Source organism: Heliangelus exortis, chromosome 3, assembly GCF_036169615.1.
Source record: "Heliangelus exortis chromosome 3, bHelExo1.hap1, whole genome shotgun sequence".
NCBI classification, from domain to species: domain Eukaryota; kingdom Metazoa; phylum Chordata; class Aves; order Apodiformes; family Trochilidae; genus Heliangelus; species Heliangelus exortis.
The window spans coordinates 3,402,208-3,425,997 of record NC_092424.1 but is presented as its reverse complement, the minus strand read 5'-3'; the positions used below and the strand labels follow the sequence as shown (position 1 = coordinate 3,425,997).

At 40.3% G+C, this 23,790-nt stretch overlaps 1 protein-coding gene across 2 annotated transcripts; it reads left to right on the top strand.

Annotated features, from left to right (window-relative positions):
* The first annotated feature begins 81 nt into the window (after positions 1 to 81).
* Positions 82 to 23,546, top strand: COG2 (component of oligomeric golgi complex 2). 2 transcript variants are annotated; one of them, XM_071738923.1, is made up of 18 exons: positions 82 to 250; positions 1,940 to 2,101; positions 2,883 to 2,948; positions 3,909 to 3,989; positions 4,621 to 4,724; positions 5,013 to 5,121; positions 6,716 to 6,895; positions 7,532 to 7,656; positions 8,913 to 9,039; positions 10,200 to 10,339; positions 13,534 to 13,595; positions 14,930 to 15,081; positions 16,224 to 16,424; positions 17,230 to 17,302; positions 17,727 to 17,869; positions 20,282 to 20,421; positions 21,348 to 21,528; positions 23,125 to 23,546. In XM_071738923.1, exons 1-18 carry the CDS (start codon positions 179 to 181, stop codon positions 23,218 to 23,220), a joined length of 2,214 nt encoding a protein of 737 aa, XP_071595024.1. In that variant the 5' UTR covers positions 82 to 178; the 3' UTR covers positions 23,221 to 23,546. The 2 variants fall into 2 exon arrangements, with proteins under 2 accessions (XP_071595024.1, XP_071595025.1); XM_071738924.1 differs by lacking the exon at positions 2,883 to 2,948 and having other exon boundaries at positions 108 to 250.
* Positions 23,547 to 23,790: the final 244 nt, after the last annotated feature.

Genomic DNA, 23,790 nt, shown 5'->3' with positions numbered 1-23,790 from the left:
CGGGGCCACTTGGAGCCCGCTAGGGGGCGCTGTCGCCAGCCCCGGCGGCCGCTGCTCCTCTCTGGCCTGCTCGCTGGTGCCGCGCTGGCGGCTGGGGGTGAGGGGAGGGAGGAGGGGGTGTTGGTGCCGTCGGTTCTGCCGGAACTTTGGGCCGAACCGAACCGGGCTGGGACTGGTCATGGATGCGAAAAAGATGAGCCTGCCGCGGGGCCCTGAGAACCTCTGCTTTGATAAGGATGAGTTCATGAAGGTGGGGGGGGAGCTGCGGATGGGCGGTGTGGGCCCTGGGGGCTGTGAGGAGAGGGGAAGGGAGGGGGGGGGGGAGGAATCCCGAACCTCTCGGGTCGGGATCTTTCGGGTTTTCCGCTGGGTTGAAGCCCCTGGAGAAATACGGGACGTGTCCCTGAGAGGGGGATCGAGGTGGGCTCCGGGCAGGGAGAGGCTGAGCTGGAGGCTGAGGGGCAGGAGCTGCCGAGGATGGAGGCTGTGAAGTGTTGGAGCAGGTCCGGAGAAGAGCAAGGAGGCTGGGAAGGGATCCAGCACAAGTGCTGTGAGGAAGGGCTGAGGGAGCTGGGGGTGTTGAGGCTGGAGAAGAGGAGGCTCAGGGGAGACCTCATCACTCTCTACAATTCCCTGAAAGGAGGTTGGAGCCGGGAGGGGCCGGGCTCTGCTCCCAGGCAGATATCAGTAGGACAAGAGATGGGCTTAAGCTCTGCCAGGGGAGGGTTAGATTGGATATTAGGAAAAAATTCTTCACATAGAGTGTGATGAGGCATTGGAATGGGTGCCCAGGGAGGGGGTGGATTCTCCATCCCTGGAGGTTTTTAAGAAGAGACTGAATGTGGCACTCAGTGCCATGGGCTGGGAACCACGGGGGGAGTGGATCAAGGGTTGGAGTTGGTGATCCCAGAGCTCCTTTCCGACCCAAATGATTCTGGGATTCTGACAGGACTGATGGGGGAATGGATTCCAGCTGGAGGAGGGGAGATTGAGGTTGGATGTGAGGAAGAAGTTCTTCCCCATGAGGGTGGTGAGACCCTGGCACAGGTTGCCCAGAGAGGTGGTGGAAGCCCCATCCATCCCTGGAAGTTTTTAAGGCCAGGCTGGATGGGGCTTGGAGCAACCTGGGCTGTGGGAGGTGTCCCTGCCCATGCAGGGGTTGGACCTGGATGAGCTTGAAGGTCCCTTCCAACCCAAGAGGGCATGGACTTAAGCTCTGCCAGAGGAGGGTTAGGTTGGATATTAGGAAAAAATTCTTCACATAGAGGGTGATCAGGCATAGGAATGGGCTGCCCAGGGAGGGGGTGGATTCTCCATCCCTGGAAAAGAGCCTGGATGTGGCACTGAATGCCATGGGCTGGGAACCATGGGGGGAGTGGATCAAGGGTTGGAGCTGATGATCCCAGAGCTCCTTTCCACCCAAATGATTCTGGGATTCTGTGAAGTGTTGGGGGGTGATCTGAGGGGCTGGGGCTGGGACTGCAGCTCACCCTCTTGGAGCAGCCCCCAGCCCTGCTTCCTCCAGGTCATCCCCCCCTGCCTGCTTTAAGCCAAGGTGCAGATGGATTGATATCCAACATTCAGGCCTCAGTGATTAGAGAGCTTGAATAAGGTCACACTTCATACTGTAGCAGCTTCATTCTGTATTTCAACTTCTGTTTGGGTTTTTTAAGTGTGTGCAGAGAATCTACAACCTTGTGTTTGGGAGAGCTGCTGGTTCAGTGCTCTGACCCACAACATGATGCTTTTCTGAGATTAAAACCCAAGACTTGGGAATACTAAAAACCACTCTCTTAAGCAGCCTTTTTAATCTCCCTGGTGCTTCAGTTTGTCAGCTCAGTAACAAATGGAATATTTCACTCTGGAGGTGGCAGGGGGTGTTTGTTTTGCTTTGAACTTTTTAGCTACACCCTTACCTCTTTCCTGTTTTCCTTTGCAGCCGGATTTTGATGTTGATCACTTTGTATCAGACTGCAGGAAACGTGTGCAGTTGGAAGAGCTCAGGGAAGATCTGGAGCTCTATTACAAACTCCTGAAAACTGCCATGGTAGAACTCATAAATAAGGACTATGCAGATTTTGTGAATCTCTCAACAAATCTGGTAAGTTTTATTAACCTGGACTGTGCAGTTCAGGCTTCACATCTTTTTGTGTGATTCTTATTTTTCAGAGGAAAAGCTTCTGGTTTGTCTTTTGGCATTATTATATTTAAGACATCTTAAACTGGGACCTGAAAAGCTGTTCTTGTAGATTATACCTACTGTGCAGAACTGCTGTTGGTCAGTAGTAAATGTTTTAAATATGAGCTTTTTGTGTTAAAAAAATCAGTTCATTAGGAAGTTTGACTCAAAACAAACTTTTACAAAAATAAAAACTGCTAGTAGTTCTAGAATTGAAGGAAATAAAACATTAAAATTGAAAAGCCAGCCTACAAATAAGAACATTTTGAGAGATTCCATTAGGAACCTTGAATCTCTTATGTAGTCACTATATCTTAAAAAAAAAAAACCCACCTACTTGACTGAGAATTTTACTCACTTTCCTGTTAAAATGCCTTGATCTCTGTGTATCCAGTTCTTCTACTCCAGGTTCCAGTTTTTAGGTTCAAAGAGTGAGATTTCACATTTTTATTGGAAGAAAAAGTCCCACAGGTCAAAGTTTTCCATCATTCTTGAGTCTGTGTGTGCCAAACAGTTTGAGATCTTTATCCCTCTGTTTCAGGCAACAGATTTGTGCTTTGCTCTTAAAACTGGAGACCATAAGGGAGAGAAATAATTTCTCAGTTCTTTTTAAACAACTGTAAAATTATAGGATTTGTCAGTAATTCACATGTGAACCTATTAAAAAAAAAAATCATAACTGTTTTTATGGTAATTTCTTTAGGTTGGCATGGACAAGGCCCTGAATCAACTTTCAGTACCCTTGGGACAATTAAGAGAAGAAGTTATGGTATGCTCAAAAGAAATGTTATACACAGCTTGGTGAAATTCAGCTAATTTATGATGTAGAGAATTGTTTTTATTAATGTTAAGAGTTACTATAATAAACTTCTCTTGGAAAACTGACTTTTTGGAGCTGGAGGAGAGGCATTGTGTTTTCAATTAGTTCTGCCAGCAATAAATTGACATTTTCTCTGGTGCATTTAACAAAGAGACAAAGGATTTCTTAAATTCCTTAAAAATTCCTTAAAGGATTTCTTAAATTTCTTAATTTCTTAAATCTTAAAATTTCTTGCATGGACAAGACAAGCATAAGGTGAAATATTGAGCTGATTTACTATTTGAATAACTTAAAGATGGCACTAAATAAACCAGATGCAACACTAAGGAGTTTTTTTACTCAGCCCTGTGCTGTAACTGTAGATCACCCTGCTGGGAGTTAGGTGTATTCTGACTTTTCCATGGTGATTTGGTATTTAGTGAAGGGCATTTTTTACTCATCTTGGCAGGTGGGTCAGAAGGAAGAAAAGAGAAAACTGAAATCTGCCTTCAAACTATCTTAGCCTTGATACTAAACCAGCAAATAAGATCACAGCCAGCATATAAAAATATTTAATGGGGAAAATGCTACTTGTAAATCAGATTTCACTTCCATTTCAAGACATAAAATCATATTTTATTGCTGCTTTCTGAGTGGAAGGTGATTTGTTCTTGTTAGGGACTAAAAAACCAGTTTGAAATAATGATACCTGTGGTACTTTCAGAGCAAGTTATGCTTTCTGTTACTTAGTCTTATTTCTTTTTTTCCTTTTTTTTTTTTTTTTTTTTTCCTCAGTTAGATGATGTATTTTAACTTTTCCTTGTGCTGTATTCTTGTGAATCTGTCTCCTGGTTTTAGATTTTGGAATTAAAGTTTTTTAAAAGCTTTAGGTGCTAAGCCAGCTTCTCATACTGCTTTTCTCTCTCCCAGAGCCTGAAGTCATGCATCACTGAAGGGATTCAGGCTGTAGATGACCAAATGACCAAACAGGAAGATATCAGAAGGAAAAAGGTACAACAAACAAATTATTGCTTTGCACTGATTAATGAAACCTTTGGTTTTGCCTTTAAGCCCAAGAAAATAAAATCTTGAAAGTTTTAGGCTGCCTGGATGCATGCTGCAGGATTTTGTGCAGAATGTTGACTGAAGCTTTGTCAGACTTTGTTTTACAGTCTGAAGTTTGTCAAAAATCATTGTTTTATTCTATTTCATTTCCCAAAACCATCTCTGCAGGGCTTGGCTGGCTTTTTTTTTAATTACAGTTACTCCTGTTTCTGCTTCTAGTAGTACACAAACTTGCTTATTATTAATATAATTGAAATACAGCAGTTAAATTTCTATATGAGGGGCAGGAAATAAAATTTGTCTTTGTGCTTAATTTGGTAAAAAACCAAAAACTACTCTTCTACATCTGTGACAAACATTGGGGCATTTTATGGACTTACATGAGCAATACTTCAACTGAGACATGGCTTGAGCATTAAGATGGGGAGAGACAAATAAAGACCAGGAAAAAACCCCAAAACTTAGCCTAAAAAACAAACCAAAACAATACTCAAAACCATCCAAAATGTCTTCAGGGTTGTTCTGTAATGTAAATTGGGACTGGGATCAAACATGGAAAATCTTTCTTTAATTACAGATGTGTGTCCTGAGACTTATTCATGTTATTCAGTCTGTTGAGAAAATTGAGAAGATTCTGCACTCCCAGGGCACTAAAGAATTGTCCTCATTAGAGGGAAACAGGTAAAAATATGTAAATGTTCAGGTTTTTTTGTAATTAATGGGACTAAATTTTATGGTATTGGTGTGGATGAATTTACAAACATAGAGTGTGTCTCTTCAGAACTGTAAGTCTGGTGGAACATGTGGCTTTTAGTATTTCCTCAGTCTTCTGCCAAGTGTTTATTCACAGAATTTGTTTAGATTAAACTACAAAAAAGGGGGGAGAGCATTGTCTGTCTGCTGCAGGTGAAAGTGAGGTGATTTGAAAGGATCTCACTGTGTTATTGTCTTGTATCATCTCTCTTCCAGCCCACTTTTAACTGGACAGGTTTTAGAGAGAATTGCCACAGAATTTAATCAGCTCCAATTTCATGCAGTACAAAGCAAAGGAATGCCCCTTTTGGACAAAGTGAGACCAGTAAGTACAGCTTTACACCTCTAGGATCAAGCAAAACCAATATTATTGTTAGAAAAATGCCTGTTTCTGCAGAATTTAATCGAATTAATTTATGGGGGAAAATGTCAAGAGGTCATTTTTATCAGGTGACAAGAAGCATTGCTTCTCCTGGGGATTTATGGTTTTTTTGCTAACATTTTAGGGTAAATTCTTTAGAGTAAGAGCAGGCAGCACAACAGATATTTTTGTCTGCTTGGCCTTGTTTAGAGATTTATGTTGGTTTTGTCAGTGTACAGTCCAGACTATAAATGAAATGTGCTTCAGAGTGGCTGCCTTGAATATTTTTTTGTCTTTTGATGGGATTTGCTGCCTGAGTGTGGCTGTTTGGGGTGGTAGTTTGATCTCCCTGATATCCTCTGCTGTCAAAGATGAATTAACTTTTTTTTTTTCCTTTTATCCATTCACTGTGGAGAGAGAGCAGGTGAAGAGTGGTGCTTGAATAATGTGAAGATGGAAATGGGGCAGGGCTGACATTTTTGATGGCTTTTGAGCTGGTGTGTCAGTTCTTAGTGCCTTTTTTTTACCACTTATGTCTGTGGGCAATGCAAAATATGTACCCTGTTGATCTCTGGGCACTTTACAAGACTCCTGGCTGCTGATTTATCAAACATAGCAACCAAAGTACAAGCAACAGGGTAATGTTTATAATTGGGTAATTGGTAATATTTATAATTTTTTTACTTGATGATGCTTGCCAGGTCTTTTGGCCTCTACCTGTTGCTGCTAAGGGTCATCAGATCTCAGCTTTCATGACTGTGGCTATTTTAAGGATCATTTGGGGATGATTGGGCACAATATGGCATGAAAAAGGCCAAAGGAAAAAAAAAAAAATCACTTTTAATCACAGCTCAGCTGCCAATTTAATTAATGTATATTGCTGAACTTGCTTTAAATACAGAGTTTTAAGGGACCATCTTGGGCCATGAGTATGCCTGCAGGTAGCATAGCAATTAGGTGGATCAGAGTGGAAGAGATGTTGCAAGAGATGAGGAAAAATGATCAGGAAATGGGAGAATTTGTTGGCTGAAGCAGCTGTTGGCAGAAGCCAGAAGGAATATAATGATTTTTTTAATTATTATTATTTTTTTTTCCCAGTGAAACTCAATGTCTTTGGTTTGCAGTAACGAGACAAGAAGTGCTGGGAACACACTTCCATTTTAGTTTTTGCTAGGAAGGGGTAAATGTCACAGTTGTCATCCCTGGTAACTTCTGAAGCATTTTTTGTGTTATCACATCAGCTGGTTCAGGTGAACAAGGAACTGACCTATTTCTTCAGCTTAGAGGGGACCTCAGGTAACTTACCATGGAACATACAACATACAGAGGCAGCTAATTGCCTTTTAGCCATATCACAATAAATACTGTGTGAAACAGCACCATTAAACTTGTTCTCCTGCTCACTGAGTCCAGACATTTAGAAATTTATCAAAAATTTTGCCCCTTTCAGATGGAATCGGAAAGCCGGATTTAGGCATCTCCGGAAGAATTTTCTTCAGCAATGACATCCAGGTTTTGTTTGTGGGTTTTTAATACTGTGTTTGCTTTCCCTTCCCAGAGGATAGCTGGGATAACATCCATGTTGCAGCAGTCTCTGGAAGGGCTGCTCTTGGAAGGCCTCCAATCTTCCAACGTCGACATCATCCGGCACTGCCTCCGCACTTACGCTACGATCGACAAAACACGAGATGCAGAGGCCTTAGTGGGCCAAGTGCTTGTGAAACCTTATATAGATGAGGTGAGAGAAAATCAGGATTCCTAAGGAAAGGAATTTTTCTTCCTGCTGGTTCTCTTGGCTGTGCAACTCTTGCTGCTGCCCATCAAATGGTCCCTCAGCTTTTTGTTTTATGTCACACTGCTTGTTCATTTTATTTCTTCAGGCCTGAAGAGCTACACCAGGATTTTCTCCTTTTGTTGGAGTTAATGATAATGGAATTCCCCCCCAAAAAAAGGTTCAGATAGTAACCTCCCACAATACTATAACAGCAAGTCAGTCAGCTGTGCTCAATTTTTCTTCTATGTCAGCATAGCTGCAGTTGCCAGGATTAGCTTTTGCCACTCACCTATTTTAACTCCACAGACTTCTTCAGGGACAGTGATGCATGCAGTGTGTGGGGAGCAGACATGGGGGGTAACATTCAAAAACAAGAAACTCATTTCCATTCTTGTGGCCAGTCTTGCCAGCTAGAGTGCTGCATTAAAGGAAGTAATAATTCCAGCTGGCAATTTTATACTTAGAAACTATAATCTAAAAAAGAGTGACTTAGGGAGTACCTGGGGTACAGTTAGGAGTTTTGAGGGAGCAGGCTGAGTCTTGCATCATGGTATTTCATACTCACTTTTCTGACACCTAACAGTGGGCTCTGCCTGGCAGGTGATTGTGGAACAGTATGTTCAGTCTCATCCTAATGGCCTTCAGGCTATGTACAACAGGCTGTTGGAGTTTGTTCCTCATCACTGCCGTCTCTTGAGAGAAGTAACAGGAGGAGCTATCTCAAGGTAAGGATCTTGGGGTTTCTTTCAGTCACAGCAAGGGTCATACACTTCTGAAATGCTTTGCAGAATCAGCTTCCATGCACAAACAACTTCTCTGGTCTTGCCTGAAGATTTGTAGTCAAGTTTGATTTCATTCTCACGTCTCTGTTTTTCAAAACAAAACAGTGAACAAACTTTCTTGGTGCTGCAGCCCAGAGGAATCCTGTATTTCAGTGGTAGAATTGAGTACTGTTCATAGTACTGTGTGTCAGATACCTTGTATTTTTTTTAAATCCACTTCACCCAAAGAGAAGGGCATGGCAAAGCTGCTTTAAAAATGTGATTTCAAAACTTATTGGATTGTTAAGTGTACATCAGCAAAGTGGGGATGATCCCCAGAGGTTTTACTGATTTATTGCATGTACTGGAACTACAGGTTTAATTGATTTCCATAGTGCTTCCACTGTCTTCTCTGAAAGTGCTGAATTCCTTTTGCAATTAAATTGCCTGTTTTGAAGTTTAAATAATTCAGGTCTGCTGAATTGTATCCATTTATTCATCTGTTTGCAGTCTGGTTAATATAGTAGAGTGCTGCAATTAGCATAACTACAGATGTAGCCCTTGGGGACTGCAGAATTACTTTTCTAATTAGTCATCCACTGCTGAGCTTTTTATTACTCCTAAGTTTTACTAACATTTCAATTCTTTTAATCTCTCAGCAAATTTTAATCTTTTTTCTTAATAATGGAACATTTAACTCTGTGCTGTGGTGTACTGAACTGGAATGAAATGCTTGTGTCTCTCCTGCTCTCAATTTATAAGATTTCATAATCAAGGTATCTTGATTTCATAATCTTTTGCTTCAGAGCCCAATATTGTGTGGAAATATAGATTGAAACAATTGTGAAAAATTCTACTTCTTTCCATTACTCTTATTTAATACCTCTTCAAATCTGGTGCTGCTAGAACTGGAAGCACACAAGTAGAGCACAGGAGTTCTCCACTGAAATGTTCTCATTTTCCAGAACACACTTGCAAACCAGATAACTGATAAAATTTTATAATATAAAATTAGCTATAAAAAATAACTTCCATTTGATGAGACTGGGGGGTTGGATGGGAAACCTGGAAGAAAGGCTGGTTTAAGGGAATCAGCATAAGTGTAAAAACACTTCATTGCTTTTGTCTGCATTGCAGTGTGTGTCTCTTTACTTATCCCTTCCCCTTACACAAGCCTGCTGGTGAGATATAACAATGCAATAATTGCAATTTTTTTTCAGTGAAAAGGCAGACATTGTGCCTGGGTATGATTTTTTAGTGAACTCAGTGTGGCCAGAAATTGTACGTGGTTTAGAAGAGAAATTGCCATCACTGTTCAACCCTGGGAACCCAGATGTGTTTCATGAGGTAATTAATTTAGGTTTTTTCCATGTGGAATTTCTTTGACACACACAAGAACTGAATGAGTCATAATCAACTGTTTTCCCTTTTTGTGTGCATTGATGTTGTTGCATGGCTTAGAAGGGGAGGTTATCTCAATTTACTTGGCTTAATTTTCATTGGAATTAATTCTTCCCTCAAGTTTACCAGGACAGCTCATGCAGAAGTTACTGGAAGCCACTTAGTCATGTGAATTAAGGTTTAATACTTGTTTTTAAAGTAGATTTTTTTTCTCTTAGTTGTGGAATTATAGCATAAATGAAGGCAGGAGTGGAGAACTCCAGTGTTCACCCAAGACTGGGACTTCTGTTAGGTGGGGCTGTCATGTTAACTAAATACCTGGCTTACAACTTGCCATATACTGTGGGAAGGTTAAAAAAAATCCTTGTTTTAGCATTTACTCTCTTAGTAATGTAGGTTATGCTGTGATTAGAAACACAAATTAGCAAAGAAATAAAAATACTTGGGGGCAGTGTGGTAATGTTTGAAACATGAAAGTATTTTCTCTCTTTATAAAATAAAGTACTTGTCACTCATGTGTTTTCAACAGTTTATAAGCCAAACTGTTTTTAATTTCAGAGAGGTAGCCTTTGGCTCTACCTGCATTTTAATTTTGAATTGATTTATGAAATTGGTTTATATAAACTTTGTGTTCTGTTAGCAGGGTCTGTTTTGTGTGAAATAACATTTTAATGCACTGGTTTGTTTGCCCCTGGTTTTCACTTAAGTGTTTGGCTTTCTACTTTATATATGATTTAATTTATTATTTCATTGATTTAATAGAGACATTGAGAGTAAGCCCACAGTGCATTTCAGCATTAATATAGCTTCTCCTTGCTTGCAACTGACTTAATACTATTTGTCAACATCTTATTAGAAATATACACTGGATCAAGTTAGTTTATCTGAAATTGTTTGAAGTTCTGCACATATTTGATATTTGCAAAACCTATTTATAGGGAAGCAGTTGTAGAACTTATTATGATACAGGTCCTATATAACAGAAAAAATACTGTGCTTTCATTCTCATGTGTGTTTGGTTATTTGTACTTCTGGGTTTTGTTTCTGATCACTTGTTGTATCCCTTTGTCTTCTGAGACTGTTCTGAGTACTCCCTTTTCCTGCAGAAGTACACCACAAGTATGGATTTTGTGGGGAAATTTGAAAGGCAGTGTGGCTCCCAGGCCAGTGTCAAACGTTTAAGATCTCATCCCTCTTACCACAGCTTTAACAACAAATGGAATTTGCCTGTGTATTTTCAAATCAGGTTGGTATTAATGGTTTCTGTGCACTCTTTCAAAAACAGAGTTCAGTGACAGCAAGACAGTCAATGTTCAGTGTCACTTATCATAGAATCCTAGAGGTTGGAAGGGACCTCAAAGCTCATCTAGTCCAACCCCCCCTGCCAGAGCAGGGCCCCCTAGAGTACATCCCCTAGGAACGTGTCCAGGTGGGTTTTGAATGTCTCCAGTGAAGGAGACTCCACAACCCCCCTGGGCAGCCTGTTCCAGGGCTCTGTCACCCTTACAGTAAAAAAATTTTTTCTGATATTCAACTTGAACCTCCTATGCTCCAATTTACACCCATTACCCCTTGTCCTATCACTGGTCACCACTGAGAAAAGCCTAATTCCATCTCCCTGACACTCACCCCTTACATATTTGAAAACATTGATGAGGTCACCCCTCAGTCTCCTTTTCTCCAAACTAAAGAGACCCAGCTCCCTCAGCCTTTCCTCATAAGGGAGATGTTCCACTCCCTTAATCATCTCAGTAGCTCTGTGCTGGACTCTTTCAAGCACTTCCCTGTCCTTCTTGAACTGAGGGGCCCAGAACTGGACACAATACTCCAGGTGTGGCCTCACCAATGCAGAATAGAGGGGGAGGAGAACCTCTCTTGACCTACTAACCACACCCTTTCTAATGCACCCCAGGATGATGCACCACTTGATGAATAATGCTGGAAGTCAAACCAAGAATTTAATTATTAAATTGAGAAACTGTTTTATTTCCTTCAACACTGTAGCAAACTCACAGCCAGCTACTCCTGACCATGCACTGTGTTGTTACACTGAGTTGGATCTGCTACTCATCAAACTTTGAAGAACAGATGAGACTTGAAATCTTGTTTCAAATTCTTTTTCTCCAACATCTCTGGAGCTGAGCTGTATGTTGAAGATGCTATTTCTGCATCTCCAGAGGAATACTATGAGGGAAGAAATCTTTCTTCTTAGAAATAGAGTTCTAAGGCACTTGAGAACTTGTATCTTTTCCAGGTGTAGCCATATTTCTGACATCCTTTTTTTCTGATAAGCTGGATCTTGTAGCAGTAATTTCCCAAAGATGGCTCAACTCTTCCTCTTTCCTGAGGAGCTAAATAGGAAATTTTAGCTTACTTTTCCAGCAGGTCTGCTGTGGCTGGAGTATTATTACCTCTTGCAGATCCTGCAGCTAGAGGAGACACAAGAAAGCCCTATTTTAGATCTATTAATGGTGGAATTTTAATGAAAGGAGCAAAACAGAAGCTTTAGCTTTAAAAATTGTTGGTTAGAAGTGGCTACAGTAGCAGTGCTGAGTTCACAGCCTAAGTGTTGGTGGAAATGTAGCCATTACAAACCTTTTAACAGATGTTTTAACATTAATAAGTCTGTGAATCTGCCCCTTTCCTTTCAAAGTGCAACTTTTCTCCTAAAGGACCACTAGATAAAATTTTGATACTGGTGCTCATAAAATGGAAAAGAAGCTTCAGCTTTTTCTTTCTGCTCAAAAATGTTCCTTCCCATTAAGTATTTTGAGCTCTGACATAAAAAGCTTTAAAAAAATAATTTTCCTTTAATCCAAGATTACAGTAAATGCCATAGTGCACTGTTTTGATAAGTGGTTGGCTAACTGCAGCTTCACCATATTATTCCTACATATTGGAACAACTTTTGGAAGTGCCCATGGATTCCTTAGTGTGCAACTGTGAAAATAATGCAGCATTTTCCTTCTATATTGGGGAATCTCTGTATGTTAATACCCTGAAGTCATACAGGGTTTTTATTGAAGCTTTATCTCACACTGAGGCATTTGTAGTTAAGTTTGCTGGGTTTTATCTTTTCCAATTACACAAATTGCCCAGAACAATCAGGCCTCACTAAAACCTTTACAAATGATCCTTTGAGGAACAGATGGATGTGCAGACATTTCTTCTGTACCAGAGCTGGCACAAACAGCCCCAGTAACTCTTTCCTGTGACATTGGAACTGTAGTTGAACCCCACACTGGGAAAATTCTTTTCCTACATAAGAAACATTCAGCAAAAATTACATCCCTATTAAAAACCTAAATCCATTCTTCACTCCTTTTCACCCTAAGACTTAAAAGATGTTGCTGTGGGGCAGTCCTGGGGCCTTGAGCAACCTGATATAGTAGGAGGTATTCCTGCCCATGGCAGAGGGGTTGGAGCTGGATAATCTGTAAGGTCCCTTCCAACCCAAACCATTCCATGGTTCTGTGGCAGGAATAAGAGTTTGAAGCCATTTCACCAATATTTCTAAAATATGTTTAGTTGCATGGAGTCTGAACAAGCAAAAGCTAAGTGGGCTCCTGTTCTGATCTTGAAATGACAAGGAAGAGGCTCTAAGAGGGGTCCTACAGGTGCATAATTAGGAAGTTTGATTGAAAGTCTCACAGAGTTAATGTGTTGCACATCCAAGTAAGAAAGGGAAAACCAATGACAGCAAAGCCTTCTGTAGGGGACCTTAAAATGACAGCTTTGTTTCATCATTTAGAGAGAAAACACAGTTAAAGAAGAATATTCTGGAATTTTGACAATTTTTAGGTGAGGGAAATGCTATGTAGTTTATCTAATATGCATTAAATGTGGAAAAATAGGAGAGGCTAAGTATTAATTTTGCTGTTATATATAAAATTAAGGGGGTGGGATTTTTTCTTTTTTAACTTTTTTTCAAGGGTGAATTTTTTAAAAAGGGGGTCAAGGAATTCTCTGAGGAACTATTGATTTTTATTAGGTACAGGGTTGTTTGCAGGACCTTATGGCACTGTTCATTAGCAAACATGCAGAAAGCTGCAGCTCCAGTGTCAGGTGAAATATCTGAAGGTCAGCTAAAGCAAATATATGAGGATGTGTTCACTTTTAGTTTAAAAAACAGTAACAAACCAAAAAACTTCAGTCCTTAAAAGAGCTGAGGGGCTGACAATGTTGATAATGTTTGCAACCAGGACTTTAATAATTTCCCAAAGTATAGGATATAGGCAGGTAAGTATATATCTGCCTGTAAAATGGCAAAAGTTCCTTTCAAGTGTTTGAATGTTGGTCTGCTTTATATCCTGATTTATTTTGGGGCAAGAATAACCCCATGTTTAAAATCTACAGAATGAAACAAACACTGAAAAAATGTTGAGGCATCAATTTAAGCAGTTCTTGAGTTGTAATAACCAGAACTTTTCTCTCTCTCAGATTCAGAGAAATAGCAGGGGCCTTAGAGGAAGCACTTTCAGATACATTAGAGGAAGCACCAGGTAAACTTTTATTGCAAAAAATAATTTCTCTGTTGTTAAGTGGTGCAAATAGCAGTGGTTTCTGTCTCTCTAGTGAGTGATTAGTAACATGCACCCCCTGGGTTCACTTGGGCTTTCCTGCTTTCTGATGGGCTGGTTAAACCAATAGAATACATTTTTATAGAGAAAACAAAATCAGAACTGTTCAGTCAGCACTTTACTTGCTAAAAATATTCCCTTTGGCAGCAACTATTGATATATTTGTGGAACTGTCTCATCAGAGCAAGAAGGAACTAAACTGGCATCTTGCATCCTCTGAGTGACAGCTGAGAGGCTATGCTGGGTTATCAGGGCATCTTTTTCTGAATTTTTTTAGTGTGATGTAAAGGCAAAACCAGCTGTGTTTTGGCAGCATTTAGACTTGCTGTGGTGTTGGTGTCTGCTCCAAAAACATACATTGATTTCTGAGTAAATGAGGAGGTGTGCACAGGAAGGGTTGGAGTGGAAGGGAAAACCTGGTGTATTTGTAACCAGAAAAAAAAAATAAAAATCAACCCTTCAGTTTGCATAAGTAAATACTTAGGAAGAAGGCAGCTAAGAGCAAAATAAATATCTGTGTCTCTGTGTGTATATGAACATATATACTCTCTGAAGATGACAAGGAGAAAAAAATCCCAATGGAGACAAAATATAAATCCTCCCACTTCAGGGTATCTTGCAGAAAAGTTTTTGAGCTCTCAAAATGGATGCCACAGAATGTTAGTGCATGAGCTGCTTTAAAAGTATTTGGTTTAAATATGGATTTTCCTACTCTGTTTCAAAATCCACTTCTGGCAGATACCTCCTGCAATCTGACTGGGAGAGGAGCAGCAGCTTAGTGCTAAGGGAATATTACAGTTATGGATGGCAAACATGGCTAAAATGACTTCTTCACAGGACAACCAAAAATTGTACTGCAAATATTATCTCCTGAAGTGGACTCTTTGGCCAAGCTGTGCCTTTGTTGCAGGTGAATTCTCCTTTGTTGCTTTTGTCTGCACAGCTCTGGCAAAACTGAGTGGAATTTGAAATATAAAGCAGTGAAGAGGAAAGGTTGATGTGGCACTTAGTGCCATGTGGCAGTGTTAGGTTATAGGCTGGACTTGATCATCTCAGAGGTCTTTTCCAGCTCAATAATTCTGTGAAGAGCTAATATTTTAAAGGTTTTTTTCAGGCAATGCTTCATAAATCCTCTCTTGCATCTTTTTCAAAGATTTAGGGTGGGGTTTTTTTCATTTATTTTTTTTTTAATCTCAGTTAATGCACTAGCAGTGATGTTACATCTTTTTAAAATGCCTCTGTCTCCTTATTTTTAGCTGGCAGCTCATACTGTCTTTTGGCCACTCACATGGTCTGGATGAGTCTTCTGAAGTGTTGGTCAGATCAGATGTTTTTACCTTTATTAGCTCACCGTTTGTGGAAACTCAGCCTGCAGATCTTGGCACGTTACTCTGTGTTCATCAGGGAGGTGAGAGACCAGAATTCTTCTGATTTTGGTGACTGGCTATGGCCATCACTTAGAGACCTTTTGAAACTTTGTGTGTGACCTCTTTTTAAGTGCTTTTTTCCCCTGAATTTAGCAGGAATGAATTTGTTTCCTAAAAAGTGTCGCTGCAAAATATTATTAACTGCAAAATATTATTAATTATATTATTTAATTATAATATTAAAATATTATTAACACACTAGTGCTGCTGTGGTGTTCCTGGCTGATGCTTGCCAGGGCTCTGTTTCCACCTATGTTTAAGGCAGCAGCTGCCACTGAACCAAGTCACAATCTTCTGGCTTTGTTCTTTTTGAATGTTTACTTAATGATGTAGTGAATGTGGTTGGGAAACTGAGCCAGGTGAAAATAACCCTGAAAAAACCCAAACAGAAACAAACAAACAAAAAAACCCCCCATAAACAAACATTAAAAAGGAGGTGTGAGTTAATCCAGATCAGTTGCTCAGCATCAGGGCTGTAAAATTGGGAGTTTCATGGGCAGCTGACTCAGCATCAGTGATTCCCTGCTTCTGAGCATGAGAGGTTGTGCTTTGCTCCTCTGCTCCCTGCTCCAAGTCATACAAATTTCCCCCTGGTTCTTGCATGACAGAATAATTAGGATTTAAAGGGACTTCTGGAGGTCATCCTGGTCCAAATACCTGCTGAAAACAGAGCCAGCTTAGAAAAGGTTGTGCAGAGTCTTTTCAAGTTGAATTTTTAATTTCTCCAAGGGATTTCATGCTTCTCTGGGAACCTTGGTCCAGCAACTGACCACTTGTTCCTCATAAGTGACCAGAATTTCCCTTGGAACAGTCCAGGTCCATTGCCTCTTAGTCTATCAGTGTCCTTCAAGGAGAAAACTGATTGTATCTTCTGTGTAGGTGCCCCTTAAGTAGCTGAAGACAGAAGTAAGGTCTCCCTTTAACCTTTTCTTCACCTCTCAGCTAAACTGGGTCATGAAAAGTCCTGCTAAATACCAGAGTGGAAACAGGGGAGTTGAGTGAAGCAGCAGAGGGCTTGAGGAGGTGTTTTAAATTTCATTTAGGAATGCTAATACCTAATGCTGAGAACTCCCTCTGTTTCTCCACCTTTTGCTAGGGTTTACATCTCAGTTTGCTGTTTCAGGTTTCTGTAAGGCCCATTTCCAGTGAGAATATGAAGGAAAGCAAAAAATCTGTGCCTGGTAGTAAAAAGGAATCTTCTGGAAACCTCAACCCTGGTGAGGAGCAAGGGAATGGGTCCTCTCCAGAAAGTCAGCCACTGCCTTCTGTATCCAGCACCCAGCTGGTGTTTGTTGCTGCAGATCTGGACAAACTCCAGGATCAGGTTTGTGCTTGGGACTTGACTTATAAAAAGGTCCTCATTGGATTTGTGCACAATATTGTTTGCATTCTTGTTAAGGACATTCAGTTGTTCAAAATAAAATAATATAAAGCTATTTTTTTTATCTTAAATGGAGTAGTCTGGTACAGAAAATGTCACCTGGAGTAAATAGTCTGCTCTGTGCTGATTTGGAATGGCAGACTACAGAGAAACCTCTTCAGGTTTAAACTGTTTTTATCAGTAGCTGCTGGATTAACCTCTAAAATAACATGTTTCTCCTCATTTTTGGTGCAAAGCATCACTTGCCAGAGTTTTACCTCTGCTAGCAAAATCTGTTGCAGCTTGGAGTGTGGTGCAATATCCAGCTTTAATAGTAATGTTCTCTTTTAAATGTTTATTGGTTTTAGTCTTTGAGGTTGAAAAAATACTTGATTAATGATCCAGATTCTTGAAAAGAGATGGATTGATCTTGTATTTCTTCCAGTATGGATGACTTCTGTGTATTTTTGGTCAATAAGACTGAAATTTCTGTAATTTATGCAGTTTTAAGTTGCATCTGGGCTGATAATATTTTGTTAATACTGAATTATCTCTTCTGAGGGCAGTAGTAGGGTAGGGGATTTAGTACAAAGGCTTTTTCATTCCTGTGAATTTTGTATTCTTTTAGTGCTGTTTTCCAATAAATGCAGTAAAAATACAGAAAAGCTTGAAGGTGTCTTCTGATGCACAGGAAGCTTACAGAATGTAGAAAAAATAATTGAAATACATTTATAACATGGCAATATCTCTTTTGGGTTTTTTCCTACAGATTCCTGAAATCTTAGAGATGGTTAAACCAAAACTTGAACTGATTGGCTTCAAGAATATAGCTTGTATTGCAGGTAAAACTGAGAGGCAGAATTCAGTCCCTTTCCCCCTCTGCCAACCAAACAAAATCAGCTTTTACACACAGTTTCATTACTTAAAATGAAAAATATGATTCAAGCCCCTTTCTGGACTGGTAATACTGAAAAAAAAAAAAGTGAACCTGGACAATATTGCTTTTTCCTATTTTTTTCTTTCCTTCCCTCTACCTGTCCTTTCTGCTTGAGGTCTGGGTGATGCTACAGGAGATGATTTTTTAAGTTTTTATGGTTTTTGTGGTGTTTTTATGGTGTGGATTTATTCAGCAAGCACCCTGTGCTTGACACCAGAAGCCATTTAGGACAGGAAGTGAGATTGGAATGATGAGGGAGCATGCACATAATTTAGGTTGTGATTGGGCAGGGTATCTCAGTTTAAACTCCAGCTTTTTAACTTCAATAGGAGCCTTGGAAGACTCCAAGACTTCTTTATCAGCCTGCATGCCTACCTTGAATAACAGGATTATCCAGGAGCTCAGTGAGTCCTCCTTCACTTACCTGAAGAGTGCACTGGAAGTTCCAAGATTATACAGGAGAACCAATAAGGTCAGTGCTGGGTTGCAGGTGAAAAAATAAAATTCTGCTAAGAATTTTACCCAGGCAGTGGTACATCCATGAGTTCTTCAGGCCATAAACCCTAAGATGAAGCTCAGCTGAGTCTTTTGGGGGAATGACACTTCTTGCTGTGCCAAGAAGCTTCCTCTTGGTGAGTTAGCTGCTTGGATTTATGTAGGGAATTATTTTGTCTAGAAGGAACAAGATGAGAGTGGCTGAAGAGAGTAATTTGTCAAGAAACTAATAAAAAGTAATGGTGAAACATGGTACCAAGAGGATGATTGGCTGGTTTTGGCTTGTTCTGCTCCTGTGGTTTGCCTTTAGCAGTCTGCAGACTTGTGTTGGCAGCATTCAGGCAACAGAAATTAATTTCAGTAATGCTACTGCATCCTTGCCTAATTTGAACACAGACACAGACTGGAGTGGGCAAACCCCATTGTTTGTGGGGTGGTTTGGGTTGGGAAGGGAGGGGGATTTCTGGACATGACACAGTTGCCTTGGCTTATCAAAATCAAAGCCACATCCCTGGCTATCACAGGAGAAACTCTGCTGCCCCCAGCAGTGCTGGAAGGAAGAATGAAGAGCTGTACAGTTTGTTTTTCAGTTTTGTTTGTATTAATTTGGGTTTGGATGAGCTGGGGAGGAAATTCTTCCTAAGGGAGTAATCTGTTACTTCAGTTATTATTAGGGTTTCTCACAATCTTAGTTTTAAGGACCTGCTTAATCAGAAATTGTATTTTAAAAGGAGAAACAACCTCAGGGCTAAAAATTAATCTATTTAATAAGAAGATTATTCTGTCTTTAGCACAGAATGCTTTTACTTAGAGAAGAGTAGAACAAAGTGGCTAAGTCCAAGGAGGGTGAAAAACCCAACAAACCCAAACTGCTTGGATCAGTTGTCTGAAAGCAGAATCTGGGATGTTTAAGTAGGTGCCAAAACAAAGCCATGGGACCTGCCCACCTTTTGTTTAGTTGGGTTGCTAGATTAAGCTCTTTTCTCTCTTTTCTCTTCTTTTCTCTCTTTTCTCTCTTTTCTCTCTTTTCTCTCTTCTCTCTCTTCTCTCTCTTCTCTCTCTTCTCTCTCTTCTCTCTCTTCTCTCTCTTCTCTCTCTTCTCTCTCTTCTCTCTCTTCTCTCTCTTCTCTCTCCTCTCTCTCCTCTCTCTCCTCTCTCTCCTCTCTCTCCTCTCTCTCCTCTCTCTCCTCTCTCTCCTCTCTCTCCTCTCTCTCCTCTCTCTCCTCTCTCTCCTCTCTCTCCTCTCTCTCCTCTCTCTCCTCTCTCTCCTCTCTCTCCTCTCTCTCCTCTCTCTCCTCTCTCTCCTCTCTCTCCTCTCTCTCCTCTCTCTCCTCTCTCTCCTCTTTCTTCTCTCTTCTCTCTTCTCTCTCTTCCCTCTCTTCCCTCTCTTCCCTCTCTTCCCTCTCTTCCCTCTCTTCCCTCTCTTCCCTCTCTTCCCTCTCTTCCCTCTCTTCCCTCTCTTCCCTCTCTTCCCTCTCTTCCCTCTCTTCCCTCTCTTCCCTCTCTTCCCTCTCTTCCCTCTCTTCCCTCTCTTCCCTCTCTTCCCTCTCTTCCCTCTCTTCCCTCTCTTCCCTTTCTCCTCCCTCTCCTCCCTCTCCTCCCTCTCCTCCCTGTCTGACTGGTTTTATGTGGTGTGAAGCCTGAGCTGATAAAGAGGAGTGAAACAACCTGGTAGAGAAGGTGCAGTATTACAGTCGTGTTTTTACTGTGTCTTAATACATTGAATTTTCAGCAGAATTCAGAATTAGGCATGAAGACAGGAACTGGATGTGCAGAGACACTTTTTGCTTGGCCAGCTTCTAAGATTTGGAACTCTTAAAAGGGCAATGAAGTATTTCAGGTGTCAGGGATTCTGTGTACCCTGAGGAAGTTTTGTTGCTCTTCCAATGCTTTTCCACCCAAGCTGTCTGTGGATTGTCTCTGGAGAGGTAAAAGCATTCTGCAACCACAAGAAGATAGTGAGGGGGGGATGCTGGTTATCCCAAGAGCATTCTTCTGGAAAATATACTGATGGAGCAAAGCCTTCAGTTTAATTAAATATGGTAGAAAATAGCAGGTATTTTAACAGAGATTTAGCAGGCTTTGTGGACACTGATTCTTCTTAGGTGTCTCTGAAAGCAGAATGAGCAGAAAGTGTGTGCAGGATCCTGCCCTGATAGTAGGAGTGGCATCTCTCAAAAAACTTTGATTATTTTGAGCCTTGTTCTATATTAAATCACACTGTATAACACTGCTGAATGATTTTGTATTTTTGCTCTGCATTGATATGTCATGAATGGAGTATAAATCTTTTTGCTCAGTACAAGCTTAGCATTTTATATGTGCTAGAATTGAGTGTTTTAATTACTGCTTCTTTTCCCCCCCACCTTGTTTCTCTGTCTCCTACCAGGAGGTGCCAACTAAAGCTTCCCCTTATGTTGAGAGTGCTCTGAAACCCTTCTACAGACTGCAGAATGAGTACAAAGATAGACTGAAGCAGCCCATGATTCAGGAATGGTTGGAAGGTGCCCTCTCTGAAAGCTCACAGAAGTAAGAGAACCACACAGAACATTCTTGGGGTAAAAATCCCAGTGTCCATTGAAAAAAAAACCAAAACATTATGAATTAACACAACACAAGAAGAATATATCCCTCTTTTGGCAGGGTTTACTTCTTCAGAGTTACTCTGTATTCTACAGATAAAAAGCAGGGCAGGGAACCCAGAGGCCTTCCCTCTGCTCCAGTCTGTGCAAACCATGGCATTTGAGAATTTATTTAGCTCTAGTAATGCAACAGTCAATTAAAAACTTGCATTTTGTCTTAGAATTGGTGTAAGATCTTAACCTCCTGTTATTTTCACTGAACAGTGGTCCAGCTTTCAAAAAAACTTGTGTTCTATTCCTTTGACTCTTTAAATGTAATGATTATCCAACTTTTTGATGGTTTAAAAAAAGCAAATCACCTTTGGGTTGTTTTAGCTCTTAGCTATTCTCAACAATTTGCTGTCCTGGCCATGTGTTATTGATTTATATGGTATTATGCCCTTCCCATTTAGGTGTGGGATTTCAATCCATGAGGCTTTTTGAAGTTTTTTTAATTAGATGATTAATTTAACTTGTTTGATTCTATCCTTTCTTCAGTCTGGACCCTGGTATGTGGCAAGTGCTGCTTTATTCCACCTACATTATTTCTGACTTGGCAATTTTTTCAGTGTCTCAGGCTGTTTGTAAAAGGAATTTCACTTAGAGCTCTGTTGGTTGCAAACAGAGGCTGATTCAAGCCACTAGAATTAATGATGAAAATACTGATTAATTGATATTGATGGAAAAATAAGTAGCTTCCTAGCCATGAAAACCACTCCTCCCAGCACCATCCAGAATTTTCCTTAGGGCCAGTGATCTCCTGCTGTGTACAAAGTAGGCTTTTCAGTAAAAGTGTCATTTTTTTTTCTTTCTCACTGATCTTCTTTAATTCAGGTATTATGAAACTGTATCTGATGTGTTAAGTTCTGTCAAGAAAATGGAAGAGAGCCTAAAAAGATTGAAGCAAGCCAGAAAAACTGCAACTTCCAACCCTGTTGGTACAAATGGGGGCATGAGTGATGATAACAAAATCCGACTGCAGTTGGCTTTGGATGTGGAATATTTTGGAGAACAAGTAAGTTATGAGTAACAGGTTTGTTTGCTACTCCTGGTGGTTTTGAAAGGGGTGAGATAGAGGAGGAAGGAGAAGCTTGACTTAGTTTTTTTTGTCTGGAAGGGTTTGGAGTGGTTTTGGTTTGGTTGTTTGGTTGGTTTAGGGTTTTTGGGGAGTTTTTGCTTTGGTTTTTTTCACATCTTGATGGTGGAGGGGACTTGATCTTGGTGGCTGGAGATACCATTTGAGCATTGATGCTTTCCTCTCCTTTCTTGGACAAATCCAAAGCTTGTAGTTCCTATTATTCAAAAATCAAGTACTTCAATGCACAAATAAACACTGAGTGGACAGATCAGAGGACAGGGACCTTCCTTTGCTCTCAAGGAAACATCTTTATAGTCCTGCTTTTGTTTTTCTTCTCTCTGGATATTTCCAGCCTTGACTTAGTGCCTAGATAAGCTCTGTTCCCCATGTTTATTGTGCTGCCTTACTCACCTTACTTACTCATCTTCCAGTGCCAAACATGAAACCTTAAATAACAAAATCAATAAAAGAAGGAGATATTCCAGGAAATGTGTCATGTAGCTACACCCAGCTGTATGAGCACACTGGTTTGTACTCATTTCATTCTGAAAATGACATATATAGAAATAAACCTGCAAGTTCAAGTCTGTCTCATTAGTTGCCAGGCAGTTGTCACTCTGGTTTGTGAGCAGGTGCTGTAAGAGGCAGATAAAGTCTGCCTGGATGTCAGCAGATGCTTTTCTCATGTTGGAAGGAAGAAAATTTGGGTGAAAATATGGAAATCTTACTACCAAGAACTGCTACTTGGCAATTTTGGGCTGGGGTTGGGCTTTTGTTCTTGAATTCCAGTTTCCTGCACCAACATCACCACCATGTGAACTGGAGCTGAACAGGTAGAGATTACTCAGAATCATTTGGGAGCTGTTGTGGCACCTGCAAACATCAGAGAGAGTTGCAGCAGCAAACCCCTTTTCAGAATAATTTCATTATGGGTTTTCTTTAGATCCAGATTATTTATTTTTTTTTTTCAGTGCACTCTTCATTTTCTCATGATGATATTTTTCTAATTGTCAGGGATTTCCTGGGTAAGCAACAACTCAATAGCAACCCCTCTATTTGCAGAGTTGTTTTCATGCCTCAGGAAATCCAAGGCTGGAAGCATTGGCTCCTGCAGCCTATTGAAATGCTTTTACCATCATGCTCTTGGCTGTTCTTGGATGTTCTCATGTTTATCTTTAAAGTTTTGCCCAGAAACCTCGTTTGGGGTTTGAAACAAGTTTCAATTGAAATGGATGCATTTAAAACAAAGTTAACAGCCAAGTTTCTCTTCTTTTTTGGACTCTTTCACTGGGAAACCTCCAACTGGCTTTGGTTACAAGTTGCCTGGAAGATGGTGAAATATTTTCCTGCAAGAAAGTGCATTGACTGGAAAAACTTGGATTTGGATACAAATTATTTTTTTTATAGTGTGCACTAGATGCAGTTTTGGGGTTTTGCCACACCTGGATGCAGGACCAAGTGTGTGCTTTGCTAAATGCTTCAAGTGGAATAATTAATGAGCTTCTGATTAATGTTTCTTCTGTCTCTTTCTAGATACAAAAGATGGGACTGGAAACAAGCAGCATAAAAAGCTTTTCAGCTCTTTCAGAGCTGGTTCTGTCTGCCAAGGATCAGGCAGAGCAATCCTAGAGATTTTTTGAAAGCATTTGAAGATAAGCAGTGGCCCTGAAAGAAAGAGAATTGGACTCTTCTTTACCAAATAAGTAGCACTGAAGTGCTTCCTGATGTCTCTTCAGCCACAAACCAGTGCAAGGTCTGTCCAGACAGGTTTGTTTCACCAAAAAACTTGAGAATTCACCACAGTTTTCCATTATATGGAAAGCAAACAAGTTTTAAACTTTCTACTCCAGAATAAAAGTGGAAGGAAAATTTGTTTTATTTTTGTTGTACATCTTAAAATGTAGGAGAATGAAGTTATATGATGAAATGAATATGTAATAAATTGTCTTCCTAAATTTGGTGTCTCATGGTTTTGAATCAATTGCATTTCTTGATGGCTGTCAAAAGCTTTCTAAGAGACTTTATTCTACCTCTTCTGGACTTTTATAACTTCATGAGTGAGGGGGAGTGTGGGGAAAGTACACTACTGTTAACTCTCTCTTCTCTCTTTTCTCTCTTTTTCTCTCTTTTCCCTCTTCTCTCTTTTCCCTCTTCTCTCTTTTCCCTCTTCTCTCTTTTCCCTCTTTTTTCCCTTTTTTC